The sequence below is a fragment of the Aulostomus chinensis genome, chromosome 11 (genome assembly GCF_037954235.1).
Source record: "Aulostomus chinensis isolate RoL2024-O1b breed Wild chromosome 11, RoL_Achi_v1.0, whole genome shotgun sequence".
Lineage (NCBI taxonomy): Eukaryota > Metazoa > Chordata > Actinopteri > Syngnathiformes > Aulostomidae > Aulostomus > Aulostomus chinensis.
This window is the reverse complement of record NC_141330.1, coordinates 28,533,366-28,550,823: the sequence shown is the minus strand read 5'-3', so window position 1 is coordinate 28,550,823 and position 17,458 is coordinate 28,533,366. Positions and strand designations below refer to the sequence as shown.

At 46.7% G+C, this 17,458-nt stretch overlaps 1 protein-coding gene across 5 annotated transcripts in view; it reads right to left on the bottom strand.

Moving 5' to 3' along the window:
- grik2 (glutamate receptor, ionotropic, kainate 2) overlaps nt 1-17,458 on the bottom strand; it is a 269,381-nt gene that overhangs the window by 82,543 nt on the left and 169,380 nt on the right. For all 5 annotated transcript variants that reach the window (XM_086219323.1, XM_086219322.1, XM_086219320.1 and 2 more), the window contains 2 exons: nt 10,928-11,134; nt 5,830-6,053 (listed from right to left, as the gene is read on the bottom strand). In XM_086219323.1, the coding sequence (XP_086075449.1) occupies nt 5,830-6,053; nt 10,928-11,134 (431 nt within the window). The remainder of the gene's footprint in view (nt 1-5,829; nt 6,054-10,927; nt 11,135-17,458) is intronic.

The window sequence follows — 17,458 nt, the reverse complement described above, 5'->3', positions numbered from 1 at the left end:
TGAAGTTGTCGTTGGCGCTCTGCTGGATCATGGGAGCGGCTGGCGGACCGGCTGAGGTGCTGCTGCAGCTGCACCAGGGCGGGGGGGGGGGGGTGCCCTTTATAGGAGAGAACATAGCTTAACCTGTCTCTCACTGTGGTGCTGCTTGGCCCGTTTGCTGTCATTTTGATCCAATTACACTGCCCTTACATTATCTCAGGTCATCTGTGCTGCAGAGGGAGAAAGTTTGAGCAAGGTCATAGCAAAGATAAGCATGGTCAGAAACGAGAGAATCCACCGGCAGCACATAAGCAAGTGAGCGTTATCTTTCCATGGGGGAGGGAAAACTCAGCAATGATACGCATAATAATGCAAAGTCAAGGGAGATGAATCAACTGTGTCATTGTGGTTACAGGAAGACGCTTTATATTCCTGCACGCTGGCTTGGGAACTGCAGAGGGAGCTTCTTCTAGACTAAAGAGTCTTTTATGATTTGAGCGTTTGCACCGCCGCCCGATGAGTGGAGCACAGTGATGGTCTGGGACCAGTGGCACCAGCGCCAATGCTGCTACTGCTGCTGTCCTTGTGCAGAGGCACACTTGAATTACTGCTGTTCTTCTAGACATCGAGAAGTGCACTTAAAGACCTTCCGTTGCCTTCGGGTAACGGTGTAGCAGATAGCTAACATTTAAAATACTAAAGAGGTAAAGCAGCATTATGTGGTTGCCCACCACAGAGCTGGAGGAAACCTCCAGGTAGAAGAATTAGCATCTTCTGCTGATTTTACAGTAACAAATTAGCTCATATATAAATTATATAAATATTTTTAAAACACTGGTAAACCTGCTAAAACTGCCGATGACCGACTCAGCAGCAGAATTCTGTCTCTCCACTGTGACACGCTGCATCTTGTCCCGACCCCCAGAGCCCTGGTCTGTGTCAGACTCCCTCAGGTGGAATACAGAGGTGCATCCTGGAGAGGCGTTCCCAGCTCGCTGCTCTATAATTCATTATCTTTGTCTCCAATTCTTCTCCTGCAAACTCAGTTTGACTTATGTTGCTTTGTTTTTGATTAACTTCAAACAGCCACTGGTTTCCAATCATGTCTGAAAATCTAATTTCTTCCAGAGACTCTGAGTTTGCTTGAATAACAATGAAAGTTACACAACCTACGTTTGATCTTGGTGTCTGTTGGTGCTGAATAGAAGATCTCATGCTGCCTCGGTGCATTAAAAGTGCAGGTGAAATTATTGGTAGCACTGATGATACATTCTGAGGTTAGTGTGAGTTTGTCAACTTATGTTCAGTGTCAGCTGTCAATCAGGTCAAAGCAACAACAACAATCAGATATCAGGGAACACTCGTGTGTCTCCGGCACCATGCAGCTCCCAAACATGACATCGTCAAACAGTTCTGAGAACCTCATCGGAACTGGGTTTTAGAACCTCAGCTTTCCAGGAGGGCGACAGTGGTTCAATGGCAATTGAGCACTATGATGATTGAGGCTCATTTGCCAGAAGTTTCTATCATGGGGCCATTTGTAGAAGCGGGCACCTACTTGGGGCGTCCTGCTTGGGGACTGCAGCGATCACCTGAAGCCTGTGGCGAGGGCTGCGCCTCCGGTATGAGCTACACTTACCAAAGGTCTTTGAAGACTAAAGACTGATTCCCTTTTGATGTGAGCCAAGGAAGTCTTTGATCACACAGGAATGTTCTCATTTTGAGGGGCAAACTAAATGTTAATATATTCATCAAGAAGAGGACAAGAAATATTTTTTCACAAAAACACGATCTTCCTTGTGCAAAGGATGCTGGGAGTTTGATCCCCCAGGTGATTATGCAGAGACTCTAGCAGTGGAGCAGCAGCAGTACTACTACTACTACGACTACTACTACGACTCGTGTTTTTAGAGAGAACATAAAACATGAACAACCTGTGACATTAACATCAGTTCCTGTAGGTATCAGAGCAGGTGTTGGTGCGACGTGCTTGCGACTGTGCACCCATGTGGAAGAGGCCTCAGCATATGGCTGCTCTATCTGGAGCACTCAGCTCTGGATCCAGTCTCATCACACTCTCGCTCATACAGGCAGTCACACACTGCAGCACAAACACAAGCATACACAGATAGAATGTATTACACACACACACACACACACACACACACACGTATAGATACAGCATAGAAATGCACAGTGAAATAAGTCCCGTTGTGTAAGCTGTCAATTTCCCGTGGTCTCACAATGTCTCTGGAACGAGGAATTTTTAACACAGAGATGATGCATGTGAGCAGGAGGTGAGAGGACTTCATCTCCCACCAGGACAGTGCTGCCTGACCTTCCTCATACTGGACCACCACCATCATCATCATCCTCATCATCATCATGATGATCCGACCCACACGCGGTCAACCCCTCAGCCAAGCCAGCCGATGATGCTGGTGGTTCACCAAATACATAAGAATGGTCATTCATTCCTCCTCTCATGTATTAAGAAATCTTGCTCTTCACTGTAACATGTAAACATTTGGTTGTTCTACACAATGTCCTCTGATGACTGGATTGTTTTCACCTCCATTTACTAAACGTCCCTGAAAGTGGGGAGCGCTGAGGAACTCCCCTGAACGAGCTATCATGAGCCTGCATGAGCACCTTTTGGAAATAAGAAACATGAATCGAGGAAGGAACCAGGGTGATGGAATTGAGGACGACCACCATCTTCTCTCACCCAGTTACCATCCATCATCCCTCCATCATCCATCCATCAATTATCTCTCCATCCATCATCCATCCATCCATCCATCATCCCTCCATCCATCATCCATCCCTCCCTCCCTCCATCTTCTCCCTCTTCTCCTGTTCAGGGTGGTGGGGGTGGAGCCTATCCCAGCAGCCTTCCCCCTGGACAGGTCACCAGTCCATGGTAGGGCCAACACATAGAGACAGACAACCATTGGCTCTCCCAGCCACGCCTACGGTCAATTTAGAGTCTGGATTAACCTGGTCCCTCTTGATGTCTTTGGACTGTGGAGGAAGCTGGAGTACCAGAGAGAACCCAGCAGGAACAGGGAGAACATGGAGACTCCACACAGAAAGACCCCGTGCTGCAGCCGGGGCTCCACCCACAACCTTCTTGTTGGGGGCCACAGGGAGGACCACTGCTCCACCGGGCCGCCTCACCTCGTTACTTTGAAGCCAAATCAGTTTTATTCAATTAATCAATTTGTTTCCAAACCTAAACTTTGACCTCAGCCATGGTAGATGCCACAGTCATAAATCTTTTCCTACTTCCTCTTCTTCATATTATTATTATTAAAGGTTCGTAAAACTCTGTTCTCGCTAATATGGGCATGCAGGGAGAAAAGGCTGACAGGATGTCTTCTAACATGCCTCCGGTGGAAGCCCTCACCCTCTCCCAGAAGCACCTGGGTGCTGTTGTGGTGAAGAAGTGTGTGGAGTGGTGGGTTCTCCAGCAGGACACTGGGGGGCTGGCTAACCAGCCACCACGATATAAACAATACAAACATTTTTATTAACAGTTTTATTGTGTCAGCACAACATTTTGATCCATGACCATGATTTTTAAGTGCAATGAACAGTGAAGGAAGCTGCAGCTCGTTGTGTCATCACTGTCGCTCATGAGACTGTCGATGGGAGCAAGAGATTCTCCTACTTCTTGTCTCACGGTGCTCATTTATATTTTAAAGCACTTTGGTCATCCTGGGTTGTTTTAAATGTGCTACAGTGAGAAAAAAATCATTGCTATTCTGTTTTTTTTTACATCTGTTGAACCTTTGAAGACCCTTGTGTTGCAGCAATCGTGGAAAACAAGACCGATCGTTCCTGAGCGACTAGACTCCAGCTGACACGGAAGCGAAGCCAGCTGGACCTCCTGCCTGATGTTGCCTCACAGTTCTGTCATGGTGGGGGATATAACCCACAACCTCCATGTTCACAGCATAGCATCTCCTCTCCTTTCTTTTCATTTCATGAAACTTAGTGAGACCATCATGTGCTCCTCTGTAGTACGGACATGCAACTGTAGCCCAGCATGCATCTGTGTGTACAGGAGAAGAGAAGGAATAGAGTGAGGGGGGGTTTATACACTTACCCAAACACTTACTGAGGTATTAAATACTGATAGGTGCATATTCTGAGCCAACTTAGATGACAGTTGCCGCTTTGTAGTCTCTCCTGTGATCATATTGCCAGTAACATCACAAAACACGAGAGTTAACGGTAAAACTTCTGGGTCATGGCTGCAAGAGAGCTTGTGTCTTCCAGAAGTTTTACAGTTAACATGAACTTTTCTTCCTCTTTCTTTTCTTCACCATGCTTCAAACCAAAGCCTGCACTTTCAAGTCCTGCCCAGCTCGAGCATCCGTGCAACGTGTCAACTGCAGAGGACATGAACAGGACACTGCTGATCAGAGCAACACCAAACACGCTGACATCCAGCAATGAAAGAGTTAGTCTGCCTTCACAGTAACTGACCTCGAAAGTAGGTGGTGATTAAAACTAACAAACTGGCTGCTTTTGTCTGCTTCTTTATGCGATAGCTACATCCAGACCCCTACAAATACTCCAGGCTTCTCAGCAGAGCCCTTCTGAGCTGCAAAGTCCTAGCACTGGCAGTACCTCCAGCTCTCCCTACACGCCAATGTCCAAACAATCACCGTGAGCACCAGCAAATGAGTTTAGAACCTTGCAAGTCTTATGAAATGAAAACGTCACAGCAATTGTTGCTCGGACAAATGTGTTTAAAGAGCAACACCCTCTTCTGAGGTAGGGATGCTGAACCTGGCTGGCACAGGTCAACTGTACTGAGACCTGGAATTGCAGGTCATAGCCTCTCTGATCGGAGAACTTTCTTTAGAGAAACTGCTCTTAAACAACTACAGAACCCTTGATGTAAGCTATAGGACCACAGACAGATTCTGACGCCTCCAAGCCTTCGTTGGTCTTCTTCTTCATGTAACAGTACCAAAGCAGTCTGGACAGACGTCCTCGCAGCTGCCAGAGAGGACTGGAAAAGGTCAGTCACTGTGCAGAGTACCTAGGCAGTAGTCACGAAGACCAAAGGTTACAGGAGCTGGAATCAACAACGTTAAATCCGAACTCTAATCAACCATGTAAGTCCCTGTGACTTTGGCTTTAGCTCATAATGGGAGCCTATGCAGCGACACACGTGAAGGAACCTGCGTTTGAGCTACGACCAGATTTTTGAGGCAAGGTGAAGGAAACAAGAGAAAAGAAAAGACAGCAAGGACGCTGAGACACTGGGGACAGCGGGGGAAAGGTGGGAGAGGGGCAGCATCCCACACACATCCATATGAGTGCACAACCTTTCTGCCACTCTCTCAGACACATACACACAACCCTGAGACGGTTGATAGGCCCAGGACTTCTCTGTCTAAGGTCTGTGTTCCTCCGTATGTCAGCGTCTCCTGACATTTTCTTCTTTCTGCTACCAAAGTGAGTAGAAGGTGGCCAGCAGTAACCTAGCAGCCTTTCCATCTGCCAATCTGACACAAGACGTCCTTGGAGCAAAAAGCAGCACTTAAGAGAAGGAAACAGGCAAATGTCACTGTGATCTTTCATGGTTAAATTGCATTAAAAAAACACCCTACAAGGAAATGATGTTGAGCTGAGCTTTGATACATGACAATCGATTAGTGGTAGCACTGTCGCCGAGTGGCAAGATTTCACTATCGGAAATTCAGCGTGCTCAGGACAGAGATGGTGTAATTACAGAGATCAGCCTGCTGTTAGTGGGCGAGGCTGAGCAATGGCAGCAGATCATGTTTCTGACTGTGTGTGAAGTGGTAATCACTGGAGGTGACATGTTACCTGGCTATGACAAACAGCACACAACTGACACCCAAGTAAGCCAGCAGAATATACATCCAGATATCGGGCGAGAGGGGGTTGAGGAAGGAGAAGACCCCAGGGTTGGTCCCGTTGGGCTTGCGGTACAGTATACTTATACCCAGCGTCATGAAGGGCTTGGAGAAGTCGATAACCTTCTCACGCACGTATGTGATGGCGAGGGGAGCCACTGCCAGATCAGCTCTCTGTCAACAGCAAACATAAAAGGGAAGAGGGATAGGCCATAAGTCACCAGCACATGAAACATTTAGAGGCAATCAAATTAAGAAAACAGGGTCTTTACACACTGCACAATCTGTCCCAAGGCACTCAGGAGGAAATTTAAAGCCCTCTTCCTCTCTGCAGCCATCAAGGATGTTCTCGCTGCAGCGCTCACCTTCCTCTCTCTGTGGAGCTGCAGTCACGCATTCCCTCCCTACTTCCTGCTTTTGTTGCCATGGCTGACAGCTTCAGTCTATATTAGTGATTTAGGCGATACGCTGTGCTGGGGGGGGGGGGGGGCATCTTCACACCGATAGCACAGAGAGGATTCCTGATTTCTACTCTATTCTACTCTCATGTTGTCAGACCTTTTACTTGACTTTCATCAGAACATTCAAATTCAAAGCAAAGACGAAAAGCCTTCTGCAGTGTTGAACTGTGGAATGTGTGAATCCAGACAGACTCTCATCGGGCTCAGTGTGCTTCCCTCGCTGCTCAGAGGCTCCACGGCTCGGCGACCTCTCAGGGATACCACAGTGAGGGGCTATCGAGAATTTGAAGACGTCCAGCATGAAAACACTTTTGGCTCTCAGCAGCTTGTTAAAGCTCTCAAAGTGAGTTTAGATGTGTAAAGCAGGTGGCTCCTATCAGTCCATCAGTAGTAAGGATGAGTGTGATCCATCAATGACCACTGACCGGACCGGAGTTGATCACCCGGAGCAGCGAGGCTCATGATGCGGCAGTGACCCTCTGAGGGTGTAGCTGAGCTTTTTTTAGGAGACAGAGAGAATTTAAACTCAACTAAAGAGTAAAAAACATCAATGGGAGCAGCACAGAAGACCGTCAACACAAGGGAGTCAAACATGGCGTCAGTCTGAAGCGGTGGGAGCTCGTCTCCCTGCTGCAGGCTGACGAAGCAATGGAACAAATGGCTGCCATCTTGTGACTCACAGAAATTTGATTCAGGACTTGCATTCTACAGCTGATGCAGAGGTAAAAGTTCATGCTAGAGGTTGGTGTGGGAACATTTTGAGCTAAATGGCGAAACTGATTGTAAATATTGGATCGTCACCTATAATTACAACAGAGCACGCCCCCCCTCCTCTGCCACCGCCTCAGTCTCAACCTGCCGTCACCTCAGTGTAGCAGGGAGGAGCCGTGAGGACCTGAGCCAGCCTGTACTGACACGGATGTGCTGCCCACCAGCGATGCTGGAGGTGAAGCTGAGGCAGCGTTTCACCTCCATCACGGTGAGTGGCGTTGGTGCGGTAATCCCTGAAGGGCTTCAGCCTGCATCTCTTAAAGGCTTGATTTCTGTTTGACAAACACAAACTCAGAAGTGTCACTCCATCTGTCGTTGATGGTTGGAGTTTAGCTTGAGATAAAGATTTCATTGGAGAAACAGATGCTCTCTTCCGTATTTTCTGCCATTTGAAATGTTATTAAACACAACAAATATCATTTGGCGGCTGATTGCTGATGTTGGACAGACGGAGGTCATTTCTCCAGAATGAGCGACTAATCTTGCTTCATTGGGAAGTGTCCATGGGGGCACTGTGGTCACCAATGTGTTGCCCTTATATCTGGAGTCCCCGAGGGGCCGGGGGTCTCTTGAGGACGGACAGCTCCTCTGTGCAGGTTGCGCCAACAGAATATTTAGTGACAAGTCATAACTGCTCAGCAGCACCATCAGAAACTGCTGAAACTTCAGTCGATCTCCTGAGCAAATGTTTCTTTGTGAGAACTCTTGAGGTGTAGAGGGGGTGTATGGAGGCTGTTCAGGAAGGTACACGGAGTGGAAACCTGACAGTTCATCAATCTCAGGCTCTCCTGTAAGTGTAAGTGCTAAACATTTACAACAAGGTCAAGCCGCTAACACATCCTCTTATGAAGGTTACCGTGTATCACCAGAGGATGAGTTGCTGCTGGAGCTGACATTCATGAAAAGTCTACACCACAACCCAGAGGGAATACAAACTGAAGTGAGGGCTACATATCAGCGGAATACATCAGGACAGCTTTACCATGCTCTGAGTATTAGACACAGCAAAGATAAGTTCGCTAAATTACAGTTTCAGCACTTTCTCCCCAATTAAACTTATCTGTACTGTAAGAGCACACTCTCCCGTCTTCTGTCTGTGCAGCCCCGACTGTGCAAGAAGTGGAGGAAAGCCACTGAAAATATAATCTCACTGGGATTGAGCTCTTTACCCACACAAACACCAGACGATCACGACGGCCATCCGCCACATTGATCAAGAGCAGAAGCAGAAGACGAGTCTGGGGGAGTTCAGGGAGCCTTGAGCCCTCATGGGTGCTGTTTCTAATGGGTCAGATATTGACTGGAGGACTTGCAGTGGCTGCTATTTTTCTGTCCAGACAGTTAATCCTAGCAGGGACTTTGTTGGGATGTAATTATCTACACTGTGGGTAGATTGTGTGAGTGTTTTAATAAGCTCTATAGGGAAACAAGTCACCACAGTATCCATGCTCTCCACACATCACTATATCTTTAAACGGTGCTCCAAGCCCCCCTAAATCTACCTCAGTGGATAGAGTCTATTCATTAGAGCTCTTTCCTGTTCATTTCCCAGCTAAAATGTGAATGTTGCTTAATGACTTCAGCAATTAATTATCTAAATGGTTAGCAGTTATTTTCTGTGCACTTGCCAATCAATTGTTCAACTTTTTCAAGGAAAACCATCTGATGGGGTTTTTAATGGTTTGTGGCTGGAAAATAAGACCTGATATTCTCTGGATGTGAAGGGCGCCTGATGATGCAATATACACCTCGAACCTGCTCTCGATCAATGTTGCTGGACTTCTCTCTCTGGTTTTGAGTCATTCCTCCTTCACAGCATCACTGGGTACTGACGAGGTGCGTCCCTACGTCATTTACATGCTAACTGTAATCAGAAAGTAAAATCAAACAGTTTCTGGACCCTGAATAGTGAAAGATTCGAGGATTCAGGATTCAAAGATCCTGATTCAGCCATCAAGTAGTAAAGAGAAGTAAAGTTACTTTCAGACCAGATGCTGAAACTTTCAGCTGCCTTGCTCGGAGGCAGTTTCTGACGCCAACCCCAAAGAGCTGTGTTGGTCAGAGGTGTGCTGGAGACATTCTTCAGGATCCCTTTGATTGGGCTGAGAATCCACGGGAGACCAGCAGGGCCAAAATGGCTGATGGTGACTGAGTCACTCTGGGTTTGGGTCGACGAATGTAACAAGGGAGTAAGAGTGAGCGATGAAGTGCTGTAAATGGGGTCCCACAAATAAATACCACTGTCACTTTAGATGTACACTATAATCAGAACATGGTCACAGCTTTGCCCGTGTAAAAATGACTGTTTTTGCAAATGGAGTCTGGTTTCTTTGAAGACAACAGCACAACACTTGGTTGATGACTGGAGAGAGCAGCCTGACACCAAGGTAAGGTGATGAGAGTATCATAAAGATAGCATGTGCCCGGAGGTAAAATGACAACAACAACAACAAAACACCTTCGCTTTACCATCTGGTTGTTTTGGCATCAGGGGCCTAGTCCATCCTGGTCCTTCCGACACGCCCTCGGCGCTGTGGGCAAGACTGGAGCTCTGCAACTAAGTCAGTGACTATACTCACATGCCCTCCATATTCCACTGCTATTCCAGTTTTATACCTTATCCAAAAATTCCAATATTCAGACTAAATTGTTTGCTCGCCGAAGGAAAGTTACAATTCCTCTGAGCAAACTGTGTCTTTGCGTCGGTGCCAATTCCATCAGAAGACTGAGAGTGTAACTCAAGTTTGCTCGTGCTGTTTTCCTGCTGCCCAGTTAAAGTATTGCACACTATAAGCTCTGTCCAAAACTCTCCTCATTTGCATTCCTGACAGAAAACTGAGGATTATTAATGGTTATTCTTGTTACATCCTGTGGGGTGACATGTTCAAGAGCTAAGGACTTGAATGTTCGCTGGCTGGTACTAAGCCGACTGACACTGGCATATCCCACGCGTCTCAATGACTGAATGCTAAATGCAGAAAAAAGGTCAAATTCCAGTAATCCAACCAGAATCTGCTGCTAGCAGGACTGTTATAAAATTTGGAATGTTGTCATTTTCAGAATAATGGCGGAACATTAGTGCAAACCAAGTGAACGTAGCGCACACCAAATAACTTATGATTCTATTTACCAACATTATTGTAAGTCGTAGACTAATCTGACGCTGGCTCCTGATGAGCTGATTGGGGTTAGCAGCAGCGAGCTACATGGCGTGAGCTGGGAGGCAGGTCGAGTTTCCTCCTGGGCAACAGTTCAACGTGTCTCATACTCTTGTCTCCACACAAACTTCCAGGCCACACTGTTGCCAGCATCCACGACCCTGTTTCACTTCTTTCCTCAGATCGTTCCCCATCACCTTACATTCCGATCTATTAGCAGGATGCAGTCCTCAACATTTTAAGGGCGATGGATTCTGGGGGACAGTATGACTCAAAAACACAAACAAACCTGCAGAATGACATTTTCATCTAATTTTGTCCTTTTGCCAGAGTGAACAATATATTTTCACTACCTCAAATTAGTTAAATGTATTGAACAGATTTGTAGAAGTTTATGTGCAGCGAAGCCTCGATCACAATAAGATTTCTGAGGCGCATTCTTTCACTTTAATCTCCAACCCAAACGAAGTGCTGTCTCCTATCTGTCAGTTACTCTGAGTGCTTGTCTTGGTTCCTGGCCTTCATGGCAGTGACGCAGCCATCCACTGCTGAGTGCATCATCCTCCCTGACTGAGCCACAGTGGTCAACACTGTCACTTATACACATGATCATCAAAGAGGAACTTCAAGTTGCTTGTCCTGCTGTTTAGAGACTCACGTGGTCCATTAGCTCCTTCACCATCCCATTCCACTGGCCCGTGTTCTCATCCTGAGCACCGTACTTCCCGTCCTCCACCAGGCGGACCTCGTAGGTGAAGCCCAGGATATTGGCCAGCTCTCTCAGCAGGTCTATGCAGTAGCCCTCAAAGCGGTCATTCCCATACAGCGGCTTGTCAGACTTCTTGAACATCACATATGGCTCCTCCTGTCGGGTGAGATAGTAGAGGAGGGGTGAGTCTCTGCACCGCTTGGCACCATTTACCTGCAGGGTTAAGGCCTATCTGAGAGGGTGTCTGATGTGTGTGAGATAGAAGCACAAACCCAGGCAGACGCACGCTGGTTCAGTGGGTAAAGCATGCGTAAAGGCCCTGGATGTGTGTGTGTGTGTGTGTGTGTGTGTGTGTGTGTGTGTGTGTGTGTGTGTGTGTGTGTGCGTGTGTGTGTGTGTGTGTGTGTTCAGTCTCCATCCTGCCATGCGAGGTTGAGAGGGTGCAAAGTGCGGTTTGACCATAATAAGAGATAATCCCCCATATCAATGACTCTGTGCTCGTCTCGGGCTCAGCAGGCTGGCTTCAGGCCCAGACCCGGCTTTCACAACACTACACACTTTGTCAATAAGATAAGAGATGCTGATAGACGGACACAAAAGAGAGACCAAGAGCCAGCACATTCCCTCTGCACACACACACACACAGCTGGCCAGACTACTAATGTCTTTCTTCCGGCCGCTTCCTTCCCTGTGCCACGTCCTTCCCCTCTCTTCTTTTTTCTCTTCCTCCAACTTCCTCCCCTCCATCTCTGCCCCATCCACCATCTGTCTGCGTGAGCTTCGTTCTCTCGTTCAAGCCACGTGTCTCTCATTTCTATGACTCCCCTGTCTCTCATAGACAAATAAATCCAAAAATATATTATCGAGCAGGTGTTGTTTATGGTACCACTGTGCCATGAGAGAAACAAACAAACACAACAACCATTAAAAATTGCTAACAGTTTGACACACTGCTAACAGTATGTGGGCCATATGTGAAGGAAGAAGCAGTTTGTTCTTTTGGCTGAGACTGGCAGGTCACAGAAAGAGGCTGTTAGAAGTGTGTTATACATATTTCATTGTGATAAACAGCTGCTGGGCCATAATTCTTCTTTCTGCAATTTTGCCAAATTTCTGTACAAATACCCAGGACATGTAAAAATAACAAATCTTGTTTACAAATGTGATATATTCATATTCTGTAATTCAATACAGTGTGTAGTTTATTGTGCCAACAATGACCACATGAGTGTCCACGTACCAGTGATGGTTCCATCCCCTGAGCTGGACCAGAGCTGAGGCCCGTAATCCAAAGGAATCTTTCTTGAACAGTCCATTTCCTCCACTTCTGTTTAAGGCCAGCTTAATTTATACTCCTTCAATTAGAGTCCCATTAACAGGGGTCATCATTCCTTCAGTTGGCATAAAAGACTGATTCCTTGAAAATAACATTTACTTAGTACAAATAAATTAAAATCAAGAAGAACCTTATTAACAGAGGGAGTAACTGAGTAAATAACAGTATCATCCGCATAGAGGTGAATAGAGCTTTTTTAAACTTCAGAGCAAAAAGTATTCATAAAAAGGTAAATAAAAGGTCCTTAAATGAACCCTGAGGAACCCCTTCAGTGACAGTCAATAACCATCAGCCAACAATGCATTGTCATACTCGTTCGATAATTCTCAAACCCCCTTCGAGGATTTTTTAAAAATCAAAATCTGTTTAAGACAATTTGAAGGTATGACAATGTGGACAGTCTCAAAGAACAAAATTGGTTTGTAAAACTCCAAGTTAATGTCCAAGGCCTGAGGAACATCCTCCACAACACACTGTAGGAGTGTTACCACCAGGTCTGAGACCAGCCCGATGAACATCAGAATGCCTTCGATTCCTCAGCCACAGCTCTGGGGCCTTAGCCAAACAAGGCAATTTTGAAATTGGCCAATAAAGGGAGATAGATGTTCATAACATTTTTTAAATTGATAACATTTTTTTTTTTATCAAGGACCATATTCACAAACAAAGATTGGCATTGAGAGAAAGAGGATTTGTACCAGTGGTTTGTTAATTCTTGCCTGGCCCCTGGGCAGGTTGATCCAGAACATACAGTACAATAATAAAAAAGCAAAAACACATAAAGCATCACATCTCCTCACATTTCATAAATTAACACTAAACACACACATACATATTGAGCCTCATTTGAGCAGAGAAAACGGCCTCTGCTATTAGTAGTTAGATATGCACTAAGCTGAATAACGGTCCCCACACCCACGAAAGATATCTTCTTATGTTGTCTACAGTCCAGATAATCCAGATCCACTCAAATATCTACTCCAAAACATTCAAATTGCTCAGATTAATTCAACGGATGAATGAGCATGATAATGAGCCACAGGGGTGATGGCGTGCTAAGCAGGTGTGGAGCTCCGTGGGTTAATCATCTTGGTGTGTGAGGAAGAATGTTTGGAAAGTCTCAAGATGGAATTTTGTGACCCTGCCATTGACACCTGGACCAACTCTGATCTGTGGCAGTCATATGAAATCTGAACCTGAATTGGGTCAAACTTGACACTATGGCCCAACTGTGTGTTCTAGCTAATAACTCCTAGCTTCTGTTTACAGGAACATCCATTGAGGTGAGAACAAAAACCTTCCATGTCTGAGTGTTCCAACTCCTCCTGCTCAGCAGTGGCAGCACTGATTTTATCACTGGATAAAAAAGCATCTGAGTAGTGAGACCAAAATCAGCATGAACCCCAAATGGTTCAAGAACAGCTTTCCGTTTATTTGGCAATGCCTTTCTGGGCTTTTCAACAAATTTGACCCCCAGCTGATGAGCAGTGGTGAAACTGCCGTTTTCATTGTGAACAACATGTGTGTGAATCATGAATCATGACGGGAAAGGTGAAAAACAGCTGCGTACATAGAATGTCAAGGCCCATTCTGATGGTCCATGGCCCTGTGTTAGAGCTATGCCAGCATGTCAGCTCATGCCCTCTAGCAGCCACAGCAGAAATTACTAGACCAAATGATGGGTAATTCAAATGCAGTGAGAGGGTGTGAATAAGACGGAGACCTGAGGGTGGACCACCTGACAAATGACCAGGTTATGCAATTGGAGACATTTGTTCAATTCCTGTATCTGACCACAGGCGAGTCCAGACCCCAACCATCCTGTAACGCTACTCTTTGCACCAAATGGTTGTGATTGTGACCTATGAGTGCTGTAACACACCAACAACACCAGCTCTGCATGCTGAACCTGGTTGATCATTTTTCATTCATAGAGCAAATCCCAGTGGATGTGCGTCCTTGGTAAGCACCACCTCCCTCTGACTGTGTGACCGTGAGCGACATGCAGGAGAATGTCTGCAGTCCGTAACCCAACAGTAGCCACTCTGAACCACATACAATGTAATCATTGCTAACGCAGCTCCGGACATGATTTGCTAGATCTACAGAAGGCTCAGCCGCTGCAGGACTGGACTGAAGGGTACTGATGTAATCTTGATGAAAGAGCAGAAAGCACCGTCCACACAGATCAATATCAGCGCATCACTAGACAACACCACAGACACACACATGCACAGTATCTGTTACTGCAAACGTGTAGTTAAAGGTGACATGTACATACTCATCACTGACGACATTGAAATTTGAAACTATATGTTCGTGTCTAAACTTGTAGAAAATGCTTTCATACACACATATAGCATTGGCATATTTCTGAACACCTCCATCATGTGCAGAAACCTGAGGGTTTACACTAACGTTTGCCTACATCTGTTGCTGCAGGGGGGCAGTGGAAGCTAGCAGGGGCCGCTGGGTCTGGTCTCTGAACCTGTCGAAGATGTGGATCTAGCTAGAAGCTGAGTTGAGCAGTTCAGTATTCAAACTGCCAGCCACTTAATGTGTGCGTCTATTTTATCTATTTTCAGCAAATACAATCATGGAAGAGTTACTTGTTAAAAGAGAGAGTTAATTAATACCAAAGCAGTTATTTGCTTTGTTCTATAACAAAATGTGTTAGGTGAGATTGAGAAAGAGGAGGAGGGCTGGATTAGAGGTCACAAACTAGCGTACCAAGGTGGGTTTGAGGGCTTTTTGAGGGCTGTTATTTGAGTGTGTGCCCTGTGGACTCATATCTGGTGCTGAGTCGTGATTGTTTGGAGCAGGTCAATATCTGCAGAATGGCAAATGTGTAGTGTCGGCAAGACCATCCTCAGGCTGCGGCCACAGTAATATGTTTCATTTGGTCATAAAGCATCGGCAACGGCAGAAATACAACCGTGGAGCTCTGAGACCAGCAGACCCATTAACAGAATGCTCTGGTCCCGTCTTCACCTCCAACGTACGTTGTCTCATCACAGCAAGTTCACTCATCATTCAGCGCGTCAGGCGTTACTTTGTTATGTTTTTTATCATTTGGAGTCTTCAACACTTATATTGCCTACTGTGGCTGTTCGGTACACACTCCTACTGGACTGGAGCAGCAGCTCTGTGGAGGAGAGTGTGTCCACCACACACCAGACTGTGCCTCTCAACAGCATCACACTCTCTCACACACACGTAAATATGGTGGCTATGCTGGTTGCCTTGTATTTTCTATGATTCATTTAGTCTCAGAATATAAATGTCATATATTGTGAAACTGAGTGACATCACCATGACCACGGTCCTGAAGCTGGTGGAAAAGACCAACAACTTCATCCGGAAGTGGCCCGGCCTTCCTCGATCCCTCTCCTCCACGGCACTGTTTGGGAGAAACACCCTGCAGCTCCCACTGCAGTCTATCAGTCTGGGGTACAAAAAGGAGAAGGTGAGGCTCCACTTTGAGCTGAGAGACTCTACGGACCCCGCAATTCAAGCTGCCAACCCTCAGATTCGTACTGCACGGAAGTGGAATGCATCCAAAGCAGTTGACCAGGCAGTGGAGCGGCTGAAGCACCAAGAGATCATTGGCTTCACACAGTCAGGCAAATCTGGCCTAGGATGGGCAACAGCGCCAAAGAGCTGATCCAAAGCGACCAAGAAGGAGAGGAAGGATCTTGTGATCTCCAAAGTTGCCAAGATGGACCTACAAACCTACAAGATCACAGCGGTGAGCCAGCAACAGCAAGGCAGATGGACTACTTGGGAGGCTGTGATCAACAGAACCATCACTTGAGCTGACATTTGGAGAACTCCCCAGGCGAGATTGAGCTTCTGGATTAGGGCAACATACGACACCTTACCCAGCCCCCGGAACCTTCTCACCTGGTTCGGCACAGAGGAACCCTGCCACCTCTGTAGCTCCCCAAACCCAAACCTAAAGCACATCCTCTCTGGATGCAAGACGGCATTGTCACAGGGAAGGTACAGGTGGCGGCATGAGAAGGTCCTGCGCAAGCTAGCAGAGATCCTGGAAGCCCGCAGACAGCAAGTAAACCGGGAGAATCCACCCACATCCCCAAAATGGATCCAGTTTACCAGGCCAGGGACGACAGCGCGGCGCTGCACAGGGACAGAGCGGTCGCTCCTGTCACTAGGAGGCCAGTGGCAGTTAGCAGCCGACCTCAGCCGCCAACTGAAATTCCCTGCAGAGATCACAATGACATCCCTACGTCCAGACATCGTGCTCTGGTCAGCACCTGCCAAAGTCATTATCATGGTAGAGCTGACAGTCCTGTGGGAGGCACACATGCGTACGAGCGTAAGAAGGACAAGTACGCGGAGCTGGCAGCAACGTGCTCACAAGCTGGGTGGAGACCGTTCACCTTCCCAGTGGAGGTCAGATGTAGGGGCTTCACCGGGACATCCACACAGCGGCTACTGAAGACTCTCGGAGTCGCAGGATCCAACAGGAAGCGAGCTCTTCATGACCTTGCGGAGGAGGCCGAGGAAGGGAGCTTCTGGCTATGGCTCAGAAGGAAGGACAGGGCGTGGGGAAAAGAAGGCTCTTAAGAGAGGCGTTATGGTATGCGGTCAGGCAGACGCTTGACTCAGGGAGATGGGCGTCCCTGCCATGCACAGACCCCTGGGACTCATTCCACATACACAACAACAGTAACACTGGGATCAGAGTGTGGGTAGAATACAGATCCTTCAACAGGCTGCAGGGGGCGGCAGGGAGACGTCCCTGTCGCTGCTCCACCACCCAGAGATGTTCCGGGGGATAATAGAGCGAAACATCAGTGAAGGGTGGGCCCCCGGCTGACGACCCTGCAGTCTGCACAATGGCACCGTCGGAGGTGCGTCAGGCAGAAATGCCAAGCAGGTACGACCACCTGTGCTTACATCTAGTCTCAGAATATAAATGTTATATATTACAAATATTAAATATCATTTTTAGTTTATATTTAGTGAAAGCATAAAGTTAAATTATTCAAAGTAAAATCTAATATTAAAATTCAATGCTTAAAAGTTATTTATTTTAAAATTTGATTGGCAATAGTTCAAACCCTCGCGTTGGTGGAGGCTTAACAATGGAATATTTATTATCACAATTCCTTCCATTT